At 48.0% G+C, this 14,943-nt stretch overlaps 1 protein-coding gene across 1 annotated transcript; it reads left to right on the forward strand.

Moving 5' to 3' along the window:
• Positions 1-3,110: 3,110 nt before the first annotated feature.
• ARPC3 (actin related protein 2/3 complex subunit 3) lies at positions 3,111-12,648 on the forward strand. The gene is made up of 7 exons (XM_083416951.1): positions 3,111-3,250; positions 6,415-6,514; positions 7,694-7,770; positions 8,945-9,013; positions 9,530-9,656; positions 10,496-10,590; positions 12,371-12,648. Exons 1-7 carry the CDS (start codon positions 3,245-3,247, stop codon positions 12,431-12,433), a joined length of 537 nt encoding a protein of 178 aa, XP_083273077.1. The 5' UTR covers positions 3,111-3,244; the 3' UTR covers positions 12,434-12,648.
• The last annotated feature ends 2,295 nt before the right edge of the window (positions 12,649-14,943 follow it).

Genomic DNA, 14,943 nt, shown 5'->3' on the forward strand with positions numbered 1-14,943 from the left:
GTCCTGCTGGCCACATGACCCGGAAGCTGTATGCCGGCTCCCTCTACCTTTACCTTTAAGCCCCACTTTGCCAACCTCAAGGCACCTCCTTCCCCACTTATAGATGGGCGGGAAATAATAACAGTGCCCTACCTTGCAGGGCAGGCACGCCAACTCTTAGGGGTGAAGACAGTTTCAGGGTCCACCCCCCAGTATTTTTTAGGCATTTAGCTCTGCTCATGCGATGTCAGGGTGGCCATGCCATGATGTCATGATGTTGCACAGTGTCAACCCGCTTCAGAGGAAGACACCTCTGTTACAGGGTCACTGGATATATGGAGAGACCTTCCCCAGTTCAGGCGATGGTGCGACTCAAAGAGAACCTCTCTTTCAGATCTTAATGAGGAGACAGGCTCATGTGAGAGGAGCTGGTCCTTTGGAGGGGGACCCTGTGACCCTCCCTATCCTGCTGGACTACTGGCCGGGGCTGACACAAGCCCAACAACATCTTGAAGGCCACAGCCTCCTTGACCTTGCTTTAGATATCATGGGTCTAAGCAAGCAACCCCTTGTATGCAAGCTTCACTCAACTTGGTGGGACTTCCTTCTGAGTAGACCTGCACTGCCGGACCCCCATTCACACACCCTCTTGCTCTCCACCACCAGCCCACGTTCTCTGCTAGATTCCTTGCTCCTTTCCTCCTGGTGGACAAGGTCTGTGCGTGTTTAATTCAGATAAATATGAACAGAGCCAGCCCTACCATTAGACAGAGTGAGCTGGCAGGTGTTGGGAGTCACCCCAAACTTGTACAGCCTCAGGTGTGATGAAGGATGCTGTCCTTTCAAAATCATTTAAATAAGATCCAGCCACCAGTCTAGTTGGCTTCTGTACAAGGAATGGGGAGGACCAGCCCTGACTATAAGAAGTGTTTTGGTGACAAGTACGGTGTGTAGACAGAACGCGGGTGGCGCTGTGGGTTAAACCACAAAGCCTAGGACTTGCCGATCAGAAGGTCGGTGGTTTGAATCCCCGCGACGGGGTGAGCTCCCGTTGCTCAGTCCCTGCTCCTGCCAACCTAGCTGTTTAAATGCACATCAAAGTGCAAGTAGATAAATAGGTACCACTCTGGCAGGATGGTAAACGGCGTTTCCGTGAGCTGCTCTGGTTTCGCCAGCAGTGGCTTAGTCATGCTGGCCACATGACCCAGAAGCTGTACGCCGGCTTCCTCGGCCAATAAAGCGAGATGAGCGCTGCAACCCCAGAGTCGGTCACAACTGGACCTAATGGTCAGGGGTCCCTTTACCGTTACCTTTATGGTGCGTAGAGCAGGGGTATCTGGTTTTGGATCCCTGCTCAGCAGTGAAGCTCAGGAGGTAGTGTCAACCTGGCCTACCTTGCAGGGTTCTTGTGAGGAGAAAATTGAGCAATATCACATACACTCCCCAAAGCTACTTAGAAAAAGGGTCTGGTGCCAATGTGAGAGATCAGGCGGTTGATCATGGGCTGTCCCTGGTTGATCCTGGTTGGTTACATGATCTCCAGCAATCGCCTCACCACCACCCTCAAAAAACTGGCTCACCCTCTCAAATACAGCTCAACAACTCTGGTCAATCCAATGGGTAGATCACTGCCAGTTTATTTATAGTGGGAGTAGATCGCAGTCTCTTGGAAGCTGGACACCCCTGTGATAGATAAAGGGGGGCTAAGGCCTGCTTCCTCATGCACTAGCTCTTTGATGCATAGCTGTCACTTTTCCCTTTTCTTGCAAGGAATCTGAAATATACTCAGAATCGCAAAGTGATTTCATGCTCTTTATTCAGCTCATAGTGGTGAGGAGGAATGAATGAAAGTCCCCTCAAAGTATCTGCTTTATATACCGTATTTTTCGCTCTATAGGACGCACTTTTCCCCCTCCAAAAATGAAGGGGAAATGTGTGTGCGTCCTATGGAGCGAATGCAGGCTTTGGCGGAAGCCTGGAGAGGGAGAGGCGTCGGTGCGCACCGACGCCTCCTGCTTCGCGCAGGTGTCGCCAAGCCTTGCGCGCCCGGGGAACTCCCCCCGGGAGCGCAAGGCTTGCGGGCGGCAGCCTGCAGCGCGGAGCACGGGGCGCCCTTTGGAGGACGCCTCCTGCTTCGCGCAGGTGTCGGCAAGCCTTGCGCGCCCGGGGGGAAGTCCCCACCGGGAGCGCGAGGCTTGCCGGCGGCAGCCTGCCGCCCGGCGCGTGGGGCGCCCTGAAGCAGAGCGCCCCTCGCGCCGGGCAGACATCGGCCAGCCCCACAAGCTTGGGGGACAGCGGGGAGGCGCAGCGCAGCCATCCCACTGTTCCCCGACCTGGTTTTGGGGGGGAAATAAAGGAAAAAAATTTTTCCTTTATTTCCCCCCCTAAAAAGTAAGTGCGTCCTATGGGACGGAGCGTCCTATGGAACGAAAAATACGGTACATTATTTACACAATGGGCTGCACATGATTGGCTAATTCCGGAATTCTACTGTAAGCCAATCAGGTTGTGGATTCACTTCTATCTGGAGCATGATTGGGTGGTTCCTGCCAACCAATCATACTGCTGCATTGTTCTAGGACCAATCAGACTGCTGCATTCTGAATCCTATTGTTCTAGGACCAATCAGACTGCTGCAGTTTGGATCCTATTCAACTCAGTACATAACAGAATCCTATTTGGAATAAGGGAATTTCCCTTAAAAAATGGGAAATGTTGACAGCTATGTTTTGATGGTCCAACTCTCTATGCCGCCTCAGAACTGTACATATTAAATCCTGTTTGCATTGCTGCAATGTACAGTTTTCTGTGTTGTTAAAGAAGAAGAAAGAAACAGCAAATGTTGATGTAAGCTTCTGTGGGAAAAACAAATGTGGAGCCTGACCTGCATGCACATTTACTCAGAAGTAGGCGCACCAGAAGACTTACACATTTCTTAGTCCTGAACTGGGTTTCTCAGAAGCAAGCTTAATTTAGTTCAGTGAGATTTAAAAGAGGTGGTTGCCTTTTTAATTCCTGCATTATTGTCAATCATTAACAACCCCGCATACCGGGGAGTAAGCTGCATGGAATTCAATAGGAATTGGCCTCTGCTGCCCCCTGCTGGCTCTCCGGGTCCCGCTGCCTTTGCCTCGCCCGCCTCTCACTTCCTGCCTGGGTGGAGCAGGAAGGGCTTTGCATTTTGCAAGATTTCGCTGCCTCGCTCGCTGGAAGGGCGCCTCTCCCCTCTCCTTCCTGGGTCGCTTTGCGTTGCTGCGCCCCAAATATGCCGGTAAGGGGAAAGATCCGCGTACCTTTTAGAACTGCAGCTGGTCCACTTGCCTAAAACAGCATTTATTTATTCTTTTAAATGTTAGTTCATAGGAATTTTTAAAAACAGGAACTGTGGGCGTAAGATGCTGGGCCCGGGGAGAGATGGGAGGCGGTCTGTTAATTGAGCCCCTTTGATTTATTCCTGCGATCCAGAACGTGCGCAAGGAAGCTGGGGTGTATTTTTAAAACCCTCCCCTCCCCACTCAGGGTACAGATCCATTTGGGTTTCTAATTTCTGGGTCTCTGCGCCCGGATTAGCCTTGTGTTGTGAATTGCTGGCGATGTCAGGGGAAAGAAGAACTTCCTTATATGGCCAGCGGGTTTTTCTTTTCTATAAAAAAGCATCCTCTCTGCGGTGGATGATTCGCACTGCAACATCCTTGTTGAAAAATAAGGGATGTGTTTTTAATGTGCATCAAATAATTACACTTGTCAGCAGTAAATTCACAGGGCAAAGGAAACGTCAGTTGCTCTTTCTATTTAAAAGTTGCTATTTGAAAAACATTTCCCAAATACAACTTTTGGTACTTGTAGTCCTGTGTCTGGACCTGTGGGCTGGAGGTTACTAAAAGGACGCTAGGCTGATACCTTGATCCAGCCCTGGTTTGCTGGGTCCCCTGTGAATCAGTACCGTTGATCACATTTCTTGGGGTTTAAAAGACTGGCATTTAGAAGACATCTGTAGGCAGACCTGTATCAGGAATTTTTTTAGTGTTTGATGTTTTATTATGTTTTTATCTATTTTGTAAACTGCCCAGAGTGGCTTATTATTATTATTTTTTATTTAACTGTACTCATTTGCCCCAAATGACCTACATTGACCAGAGCAGCAGGTACAGTGATACCTTGGGTTCAGAACTTAATTCGTTCTGGAGGTCTGTTCTTAACCTGAAACTGTTCTTAACCTGAGGTACCACTTTAGCTAATGGGGCCTCCCGCTGCCACCGCACCGCTGGTGTGCAATTTCTGTTCTCATCCTGAAGCAAAGTTCTTAACCCGAGGTACTATTTCTGGGTTAGTGGAGTCTGTAACCTGAAGCGTATGTAACCTGAGGTACCACTGTACTTTAATGAACACCTTATGTTTCACTCTAGACCAGGTGTGGGGAACCTTTGGGTCCTCCAGGTGTTGCTGAGCTTCGACTCCCATCAGACCCAGAAAGCAAGGCATATTGCCCAGGATGATGGGAGTTGTAGCTCAGCAACATCTGGAGGACCCAAAAGTCCCCCCCCCCCAATGCTTTAGATACATTGACTTCTGTATTATGTGGGTTGGTCCTGCCTAGCAGCAGAGGTTGGATTTGTTGACCTTCTCATCCAGGGGTGGGAAACCTGACTCTGGACCTCGTAAGACTCCAACTCCCATCATCCCCAATTATTGGTTTTGTAGACTGACACTAAACCTCTGCTGCCTTGTGGGATATCTTTGGGGAAAGCAAAGACTAAGGAGTAAGCAAACCCTACATGAATCCAGAGTGGAGTCCCTAAGGGGGTTGGATGGCGCCTTGTACGCCTCCTTCCAGCAACTCCTGCAGCCAAGCTGGTGCCAAATGTCTTGCTCTCCTTTCCTTTGGACCACATCAGTGAGGCTGAGAGGGGGGTCTTGTTGTCTGGGCAGCCCAATACCTCCATGCACACTGCCCAGGCTTGTGCCCAGGGAGGTCACATTGGTGCTGCTATTGCAGCAATTTGTCTTTACCCCTGGAGGTGCACTCCATTGTCTCGAGATGCCAGCAACAAGGCTGAGACTAATCAGAGTTGGAGCCCAAGGATATCTGGAGAACCACAACTTACCTATTCCACTGAGCAGCTGAGCAATTTGAGGGAGTGAAGCCCATCCCAGAACAGGGGTAGCCCTTGAAATATTTTGGACTACCAGCCCAATTAGCATCAACTGGTTTAGCCAATGCCAGTGAATAATGGGAGTTGTAGGCTACAGCGTTGAGGGTCCCACACTGACTACCCACTGACCTGGAGCAAGAATAATATAATAATTCCAATTGTAGAGTTGGAAGGTACCCCAAGGGTCCAGACCAACCCCCTGCAATCCAGGAATTTTGGCACGTGGTTCCCTATCCAATTTGAAACCATAGCGGACCCTGCTTAGCTTTGCAAACATGATAGCAGTTTTATTGCTGCACCACAAGGAGGAGAATGCTTAGGTGGTTGTTACTTTAAAAGTTGCTTTATATTGGGTCAGATCATTGGTTCATCTGTACTGTCTACACTGGGGAGAGAGAGGCCTCAGGCCCCTCTCCACGGCCCTCAGGATTATTCTCAGGCCACACCCCTCGCTGGACCTCCTTCATACTCTCCTTGAGTGCATTTGCTTGGCTGAAAAATGCCTGACTTTAACGAAGGATGGAGAAACCCTCTGACTCGTGTGTGGCTAAAATGAAGCCTGCCGGACGCAGGAAGGAGGGGCTTCCACTGCCCTGCAGACCTTTGCCCCTGGCTCTGCCTACTGCTGGTATGTGGCCCCCGGAAAGTTCCTCCACAAAGGAATGTGGCCCTCAGGATAAAAAAGGTCCCACTGTCCCTGGCCCAGCTCGACTGGCAGCTGCTGTCCATGGTTCCAGGCAGGGGACACCCCTAGTCCTACCCAGAGATGTCAAGGATTGTAGCAGGACCTGCTCCTCGCAAGGCAGATGCTCTGCCAATGAGCTGTCTCTTCCCATGAATGCTGCTCTTTGTCGCTGCCTCTTTCCCATTTGCTCCCCTTGCTGGAAGCAGACAGAAACAAAAAAGGAGAAAGAAGATCTATTGGAGGACCTGGCAGTTGTTAACTCAGGTGGCACCTTTAATAATTGTGCAGCAGAAGAGGGGATCTCAACAGGTGCTGCTTTGTGAAGCAAGCTTGAACCTGCTGCGATCCCCACTTCTGCACAACTAGTAAAGGTGCAGGAGCTCTGCCTTCATTTCTACTTGGCCACATGACTTGTGGGCCGGGAGGCCAATATTTGCCAACCCCTATTCTAGCCTTTGGGTGCTGTGACCGGCTAAAGAGCCTCCAGGGACTGGGGAACTCTGACGCTTCTGTACATTTTTGGGAAAGCATAGAAACAGCTTTTCTGTGTGCTGGTGGCCTTTTGTTACTGATTATCCCTTCTCTTCCCTCTTACAGGCTTATCATTCCACTCTTATGGACCCAGACACCAAACTGATTGGGAACATGGCGTTGTTGCCTATCAGGAGTCAGTTCAAAGGGCCGGCACCCAGGGAAAGTAAGTTCACAGCAGGCCTCAAAAGGGTGTTTTCCGCAACACGGAAGGGCTGTCCCTCAGTGGTAGAACATCTGCCTTGTTCACAGAAGGCCCCAGGTTCAATCTTTCAATAGGACTGGAAGGGTTTCCCTGCCGGAAACTCTGGAGAGCTGCTGCCAGTCAGTACACACAGTACTAATCTAGATGGACCAAGGGCCTGGCTTTATATAAGGCAGATTCCTATGTTAGGATCCTGAAGCAGTTTATTATTTGTATCTGACAGAGTTACCCCAGCCACTCTGGGTTGCTTGGGAACTACACTTCCCAGGATTCCTGGGGGGAAGCCATGACTGCTTAAAGTGTTATGGTACTGCTTTAAATGTACACTGCAAATTGGGTCTAGGAAAAAAAATGCCTATGTAAACAAATGTGTTCTTAATAGTTCCCAGAAGCACCCTGATAGTGGGGTAGGAATAGGTATTTCTAAGAGGGGACTCCCCTACAGAGAAGTCCCTTTTCTGTGTTGTTGTCAAGCAACATATTTTGAAAAGCAGCACCATTAATGAGGTTTAGGGTGCATGTCAAAGCATTCTGTGTAGGCATGCATTTCACATGGGTAGTTCTTGAGCTCTGTATTCTACCTAGGTAAAGGTAAAGGACCCCTGACAGTTAAGTCCAGTCATGGACGACTCTGGGGTTGTGACGCTCATCTCGCTTTACTGGCCGAGGGAGCTGGCGTTTGTCTGCAGACAGCTTCTGGGTCATGTGGCCAGCATGACTAAGCTGCTTCTGGCGAAACCAGAGCAGCGCATGAAAACATTGTTTACCTTCCCACCTATTAATCTACTTGCACTTTGACGTGTTTTCGAACTGCTAGGTTGGCAGGAGCAGGGACTGAGCAACAGGAGCTCACTCCATTGCAGGGATTCGAACCGCCGACCTTCCAATGGGCAAGCCCTAGGCTCTGTGGTTTGGAACACAGTGCCAGCCTAACCTTATGTGTAGTATTTAAAGTACTAGAAACTGAAGCTGCAATCCTTTAAGATGCATTCTCAGCTGGGAGTAAGTCCAATTGAACTGGGTGGGGCTTACTTTTGCAGTGTCAATCAGACATCTTCAGGAGTCAGCTTGCATTTCTTGCGATGCCTTGTTTTCTTATAATATTCCAAGTACATCTATCTTCTTTCTCTTTCTTGGTAGCAAAAGATACAGACATCATAGATGAAGCCATTTACTACTTCAAAGCAAATGTCTTCTTTAAAAATTATGAAATCAAGGTAAGGAGGATGGAAAAACCTGCTTTGAAATGCTTGCTGTGCATTCTGGAGGGCCAGGGACTTGTTTTCGGAAACAATAGGATTGTATCTACTTGGAGCTGACCCATTGACATTAATGGGCATGGCTAACTTAGATCCATCAATTTCAGTGGTTCTACTCTGAGTAGAACTTAAATGGACACAACCCAAAGAAATTAAATATAGACATAAGAAGAAGAAGAGGAGTTTGGATTTGATATCCTGCTTTATCACTACCCAAAGGAGTCTCAAAGCGGCTAACATTCTCCTTTCCCTTCCTCCCCCACAACAAACACTCTGTGAGGTGAGTGGGGCTGAGAGACTTCAGAGAAGCGTGACTGGCCCAAGGTCACCCAGCAGCTGCATGTGGAGGAGCGGAGACGCGAACCTGGTTCACCAGATTACGAGACTACTGCTCTTAACCACTATACCACACTGGCTCTCTAGTGACTTAAGTACCCAAAAACAAAACAAAACAACCTGTGATTTGCATATTAAAGGGATCAGTTGCTCCTGCTATTAGAACAGCCCTGCTGGAAGCTTCCCCTTATCCAGGGCCTCTTTTCTCAAAATAGGCCAGCCAGAAGGTTCCAGCAGGCCCCCAATAATGGATGAAGGCAATTTCCCCGGTCAGCTGGTGTGCGGAGGTTGACTGCATCTGGATAAGGAGGCTCCATTATCCTGGCTAATAAACCTGTCCCCCCTTGTCTGATCCCCTTTTAAAGTCTTTTAAGATATTGATGCATTAATCATGTATTGAACAAGGACATTCCCAATGATTTTCAATCAGCGCTAGTATTATAGAAGAGGAACAGTGTGTGTGTTGAATAATCCCCATGCACGACATTCACACAATGAGTGGCAATGCTTATGGTTCACTTGTTTGATTCCCCTTACTCCCACTTGGTCTGTTTCATCTGCTTTCATATTGCTATTTTATTGGCTCTAGGCTGCATTTTTAGTAACTTTTTTTTTATTTTAAAAAAGTGTTGTATGCTGCTTACAGATTTTAAATAAACAAATAGAGACTACGGCGCCATCTTAACACAACGAGGAGGTGCCAGTTGGTTTGGGCAAACTAAGATTGCAGAAAGAGGTGAAGAAAAGAGATATTAAGTTTTCCCAGGAGATGACTTGGATTTATTTTTATTTTTAGAATGAGGCCGACAGAACTTTGATCTACATAACACTCTACATTACGGAGTGCTTGAAAAAGCTGCAGAAGGTAACAGCATTGAAAAGGGCGCTAGCCTTGTCTGCCTCCATGAACTTTGTCTGCCAAGGCTAATGAGTCAGGATGTTGCTCTCATTCCCAGGAAGCACCTTTGGGCCCCCATCCTGCTTGTTAGCTTCCCAGGAGTAAATGGTTGGCCACTGTGAGAACAGAATACTGCTTTCAGACCCAGCCAGGAGGATGTTCCTTATGTGCTGAGAGCTGGTTGTTGCTTTTAAGCCGAAGGAAATAAAAGTTTAAAAACAAGAAAATATAAATGTATTATTTTCCTATGTCTGTCCTTGTTGGGGGTGGGGTTGACAATTAAAATAAAACTGTAACCGTTCTTAGGGATTACAGTGGGTATGGGGATACTGCAGAGCAAGTCCCTTTGAACACAGCAGAACTTGCTTCTGAGTAAAGACACACAGGATCCTGCTGTAATACTGCCAGTTGTGTGTTGCATGTACATTGCATTTTGTGTTGTCTTAAGTGGCTCATGCTTCCTTGTGCTCTCTTTTCCTCCAGTGTAATTCCAAAGGCCAGGGAGAAAAAGAAATGTATACATTAGGAATAACAAATTTCCCCATCCCTGGGGAGCCAGGATTTCCACTGAACGCTCTCTATGCCAGACCTAGCAGCAAACAGGAAGAAGGTAAGGGCAAGGTAACAATGCGGACTGCAAGCTTGAATTGGTGGATTTAATCCACTTACAGCTGAATGTTAAACATGCTCATTCATCGACCTTACTGAACTACAGGGGGCTTACCTCTGGATTAAGGGTGTACAGTATAGGATTGGATCCTTCCTCTCATTGCATTTAGAGTAGGACGCAAAGCAGCCTCTGCCCCCATTTCCCCACAACTTCATTTTCAGTGTAGCATTTCCTCAAGCTCCTACTCTTTCAATCTTGCGAACCTACAACTTGATTTAGAGGTCTGGGTGTGCCTGTGCCCCATGCAGTCTGATGGAGAGAGCAGCTCTGCCTGGGCAACAGAATGGGCAGCTGGGCTTTCTCCATCGGATCGGGGAGACGTTTCATGGCAGCTTGCTGCATGTGAACCGGCATCACGTTCCGAGGAACCAGAGGCTTCAGGTGTCCACTTAGTCCAGCAGAGAACATCCCAGCTTGTTTTGTAGGCAGCTTTCAAAGAGAGGAGAGGGGCAAAGCCAGCTTCAGCTGCAGGCTGGCTGCCAAAACCACCTTTTGGGAGGTGGCATAGCAAAACTAGTTGCAAGGTGTTGAAAATACCGTATTATTTGGGAAAGCAGGACACCATGAGGCTGTTTAGTATGAGAATGGGAGAAAATCATTTAACATGGTTTTATTGTACTTGTATTTATTTAATGTGTTTATATCTACTGTAAACTTATGGGATCAACAGCTAAATGGAAATATTATTAATATTTTTTTTAATTCATCAAAACTGTGACTGAATGGGAGCTATAATATGATCTGGCCTTGGTTGTGGAGTGTACGTCTTTGTTTTTCAGAGATTATGAGGGCCTACTTGCAGCAGCTGAGGCAGGAAACCGGCCTGAGGCTTTGTGAAAAGGTCTTTGATCCCCAGAGTGACAAACCAAGCAAGGTCAGATATTGCTCTCCTCTGTGACTTGGCTCTACTGAAGCTAGGAGTGGCTCACCTGTGGTGGTGCTGGGGACTCCCTTCAGTCCCAGCCAAGTTAGCCATCCTTGGTTTAAGTCTCAGCAGACTCCTGACAGAACAGAAGTGCTTCCTTTCTGTCAGGCCTGGGGAACCAGTGGCCTTCCAGATGTTGGACTACAGAGCCCATCATCCCTGATCACTGACTCAGGCTGATGGGGGATAAAGTCCAACACCTTCTGAGTGCCACAGGTTCCCCACCTCTGCCTTATGTTTTTTGGGTTTTTTAGAAGGACCAGTGGAATTTGCCAAATAATTCATATATTTAAATTAAAACCCTCTGTTCATATCTACGTATTAGTTGTGTACATCCATGGCGATGTCCTCAGGGTGTTGGATTCCCATTTCCCCTGCCTCAGCAAGCATTGTCACTGGTCAGGGATGATGACAGTTGCAGTGCAAGGACATCTAGAGAGCCCCAGGCTGGGGCAGGCTGTTTTATGGCATTGTACCTTAAGCTGTGCGCTGCTCTGGTTCTCCAGAAGCGGCTTAGTCATCCTGGCCATGTGACCCGGAAGCTGTACACCGGCTCCCTCGGCCAATAAAGCAAGATGAGCGCAGCAACCCCAGAGTCGGCCACGACTGGACCCAATGGTCAGGGGTCCCTTTACCTTTCCTTAAGCCAATTTGATAGGGTGTGGTATATTACCAAATAAATACAGAGAGTCTTATCGGTAATCAGGGTGTGTTTTGTATGACTCTTTTTACTTTACAACATCTAGCTAGAGCAGAACCATACTTGATTGCAGACCCAGGATGGCTGCCAAAGAAAAGCTGTGTGTTTAGTTTTTCCTGAAAGTCTCTTGTGGGAGATCAGAGGGGAACGTGGCACACAGCTTCAGTTTTTCGCAGCAGCCTCATGTCTGCTATCAAGCCCAGTTATACATGGGGCTGCCTCAGTTTGGAAAGCTGGCAGGTTGCTGATCAGTGCAAGGCAGTTTAAGCATATAACGCTAATCCTGGCCCAACTGTACTGGCTGCCAATTAGTTTATGGGGCCAGTTCCAAGTGCTGGTTTTGACCTATAAAATCTTAAGTGGTTCAAGACCTCAAGGACTGCCTCTCCCCACCTGAGCAACTCCGGACCCTGTGATCAGCATCTGAGGCCCTTTCTTTGTGTGCCTCCTCCATGAGCGGTCTGGAAGGGAGCAACATGAGAACAGGCCTTTTCTGTGGTGGCTCCCCATTTGTGGGAGGTTCGCCTGGCACCTTCTTCACATATCTTTAGGCGTCAGGCGTCTTCTCCCAGGCCTTTGGCTGGTTAAACAATCTATGGCCTTTTAAACTATGGAGGGGGTTATTATTCTGTATATTATTATGTTAAGTATGCCTGTGTTTTAAAACTAAACTGCCCTGTGATCCTCGGATGAAGGGCAGTATAGAAATTTATTATTATTATTATTATTATTATTAATTATTTTGTGAAGTAATTTACAAAACATTGTGAAGTAAAAGCATGGATAATACGAACCCACAGTATGTGATGTCATCTCACTGAGATGTTACAGCAGCCAATCACGTGCTCCTGGTGTGACAATGTCATGTCACATCATGAATTTTGTTAGACGTTAATGAGAGATCGGGGAGTGCAGGGATGTATTTTTCACTGCGATGTCTTTGAGGACAAGTTGCAGGGTGGAAACGGGTGTATTTCCACTTCTTCGCTTCATTTTCACACCTTGTCTCCTTTTCCCTTTGTCTCCTAGTGGTGGATGTGTTTTGTGAAAAGGCAGTTCATGAACAAGAGCCTGTCAGCACCAGGGCAGTGAAGAGCGGCGCATGTCTGTCTCACCAAAGCACTTTGCTGCCAGATGTATAAAATTTTGCCTCTGTTTTAATATATGTTTTCTACCGAGAGAGAGAATAAGCGCTTCTGTGGGGGAAAGATACCCACCGGTGGATGAAAAGGTGGAGCTAAAATCATGTGCAAACCTTGCTGAGCTGGAGCTTGATGACGATGAGGAATAAAATGTGGTTTCTAGCATCGTTTGGGCTGTTCTTGTGTCTTTGACAAAAATGGGTGAGGAACCTTTAGGCCCTGGGTCAACTGTGGCCCTCCAAGCCTCTTCGTCTGGCCCTTAAGATTCTCCTCACTGGCCTGCTCTGTATTTTTTATTGCTTTTGCCTGGCTGGAGTATGTCCATCAACTATGATAACACCTCTGACTTTTATGTGGCTACTTTACAAAAGTCAGAGCCACGTCCCCTGCTTTGCCCACTTCCGCCCTGCCTGCTGTTTTCATATTGTTCCCTTTAAGGTTCCCTAGGAGGGAATGTGACTCCCGGGCTGCAAAAGGTTCTCCACCCCTTTCAGACTGTTCTTGAGTACCCTGGAGACCCTCAGAAGCCTATTGGGGAGGTTCTCAGTTGGAAGATCAGCAGCGACCAACAAGTTTCCTTTAAAGACAGTTGCTTTCCCAGCACTATGGATCTCCCAGCACAGCTGGGGCACATGCTCAGCTTGGCTGTGAGCTTGGCTGCAAAGCCCACACACCAGTGAACTGTGTGACCAAGAACACATCCCAGGATCTTTTGGGTTCTATGGGAGACAGGCTGGCCCATCCCAAATGCTTATCTCCGTTGGCAGATTGGGAGGAGCAACAAAATCAGGACACCCACCCCAGTGCACACCACCTGTGTGTCAGAAGGAGTGTGGCTGTTTGTCTGTTGCTGTCACACTGCTTGAACTTCCATTGCTGGCAGTTTTGTGGCCAGGCAAAGCCACACAAGCCGTGCGACAGCTTCTCCGCAATGCCTGCAGTAAGTTGCAGCAGGGTAAAGAGGATCCCATATCTTGGGTGCTAAAATGGCTTGGGCCAGCCCTGGAGACAGACTGGGGGTTGTTAAACAGACCAGCAAGTGCGAGCAAAGGATTCTCTTCTTGCTTAAGAAGAGCAAGGTAAATTTAATTCAGGGGTTGCCAAACTTTTCAGCAAGTGGGCATTTTTAGAAATCCATGAGTGTGGATGCCAGTCCCAAAATGGCTGTTGTGGGGGGCGGGGGGATATGGCATAACACAATGGCAGCTGCAGGGTGTGTGGCATAATGCAAGAAGGCTGCCATATCTAAAAGGGCAGAAAAAGGCGAGTGCACAATCTGCTGGGGGCATCCTCTGCGTCTTCTCATGCGCCACAGATTTTTTAAGGGGATATTTATGGAAACATGCTGTGGCTGACTAGCTAGTGACCCCTGACTTGAACTCATAACTTTGGAATGAGCTGAATAGCTTTTCAGGCCAGTTTGTTGTTAGACAAGACAGTAAATCAGCTAGAGCAGCGAGGTGCAGTGAATAATGTCAGACTAGGACCTGGGAGAGACCAAGGTTTAATTCCCCACTAGGCAGTGAAGTTCACGGAGTGACCTTGGGCCAGTTGCAGACCCTCAGCCTAGCCTACCTCCCAGGGTGGTTGTGAGGATAAAACGGGAAAAGAGAAGAATGCACCCCAGTTTGAGCTTTTTGGGTATAAATATAATGAAATCCTGCAACAAAGCTAAGCAAGAAATGTGCCTCCATAACCAAATATATTTAAATGATGCTAGACTAGATGGGACCTTTGGTCTGATCCAGCAGGACTCTGATGTTCTTACTCTTGAGGAACCCACCTCACAAGAGGCTTTGTCTCAGGGAATTTTTATCTTTTCAATGTTTTTAATTTGTGCAGCTTTTTAGTAGCTGATTTTTACCTTCCTGTTCCTTGCATAGCTGTCAAGTGTCCCTTATTTGAAGGGACAGTCCCTTATTCCAGCGCCATGTCCCGCTGCTGTCCCTTATTGATGGATGACCCTCAAATCATGTCCCTTAAATTTCAAAGGAAGCAGCTCCTCTCCCTCCCTCCCTGCTGGCCGGCCAGGGAGGAGGGAGGCTCCAGCTGTGTTGCTTGGCTGTGTTGCTCACCCAATAAGAAGTCTAAGAACGACTGGGAGGGGGTGGAGCTTGCATGCCTTGTGTGTGGCTAGTTAATGCAAGCTGAGGGGGTTTTTGAATGCTGGACGCCATTTTGTTGCACGTGCCGCTGCAAACTTTGCAGTGCAAAGCCAGGCCGGGGAGCCATCTTAAGTTGAGGCAGCATAGGCCTTGTGGTGCATGTGATTCAGATTCTATTCAGTTGAACCTCTGGTTACAAAGTTGGTGGGACAGGGTTCTCGAAGCTACCAGCATGAGTTTGACCAGACTGCAGGAGGACAGGAAGACTGGAGTGCCTGGAACAGGTGAGGCTGCAGGTCCCTTATTTTCAAATCTGTAAGTTGACAGCTATGGTTCCTTGTTTTATATTAACGTC

Source organism: Podarcis tiliguerta (genome assembly GCF_965153285.1).
Source record: "Podarcis tiliguerta genome assembly, chromosome: 16".
Taxonomy (NCBI): domain Eukaryota; kingdom Metazoa; phylum Chordata; class Lepidosauria; order Squamata; family Lacertidae; genus Podarcis; species Podarcis tiliguerta.

Excerpts from the sequence above, each read along its gene's own strand:
- ARPC3 (XM_083416951.1), top strand. Across the intron at positions 6,515-7,693 it reads AGGGCCGGCACCCAGGGAAA|CAAAAGATACAGACATCATA; the intron begins GTAAGTTCACAG and ends CTTTCTTGGTAG. Across the intron at positions 9,014-9,529 it reads GCTTGAAAAAGCTGCAGAAG|TGTAATTCCAAAGGCCAGGG; the intron begins GTAACAGCATTG and ends CTTTTCCTCCAG.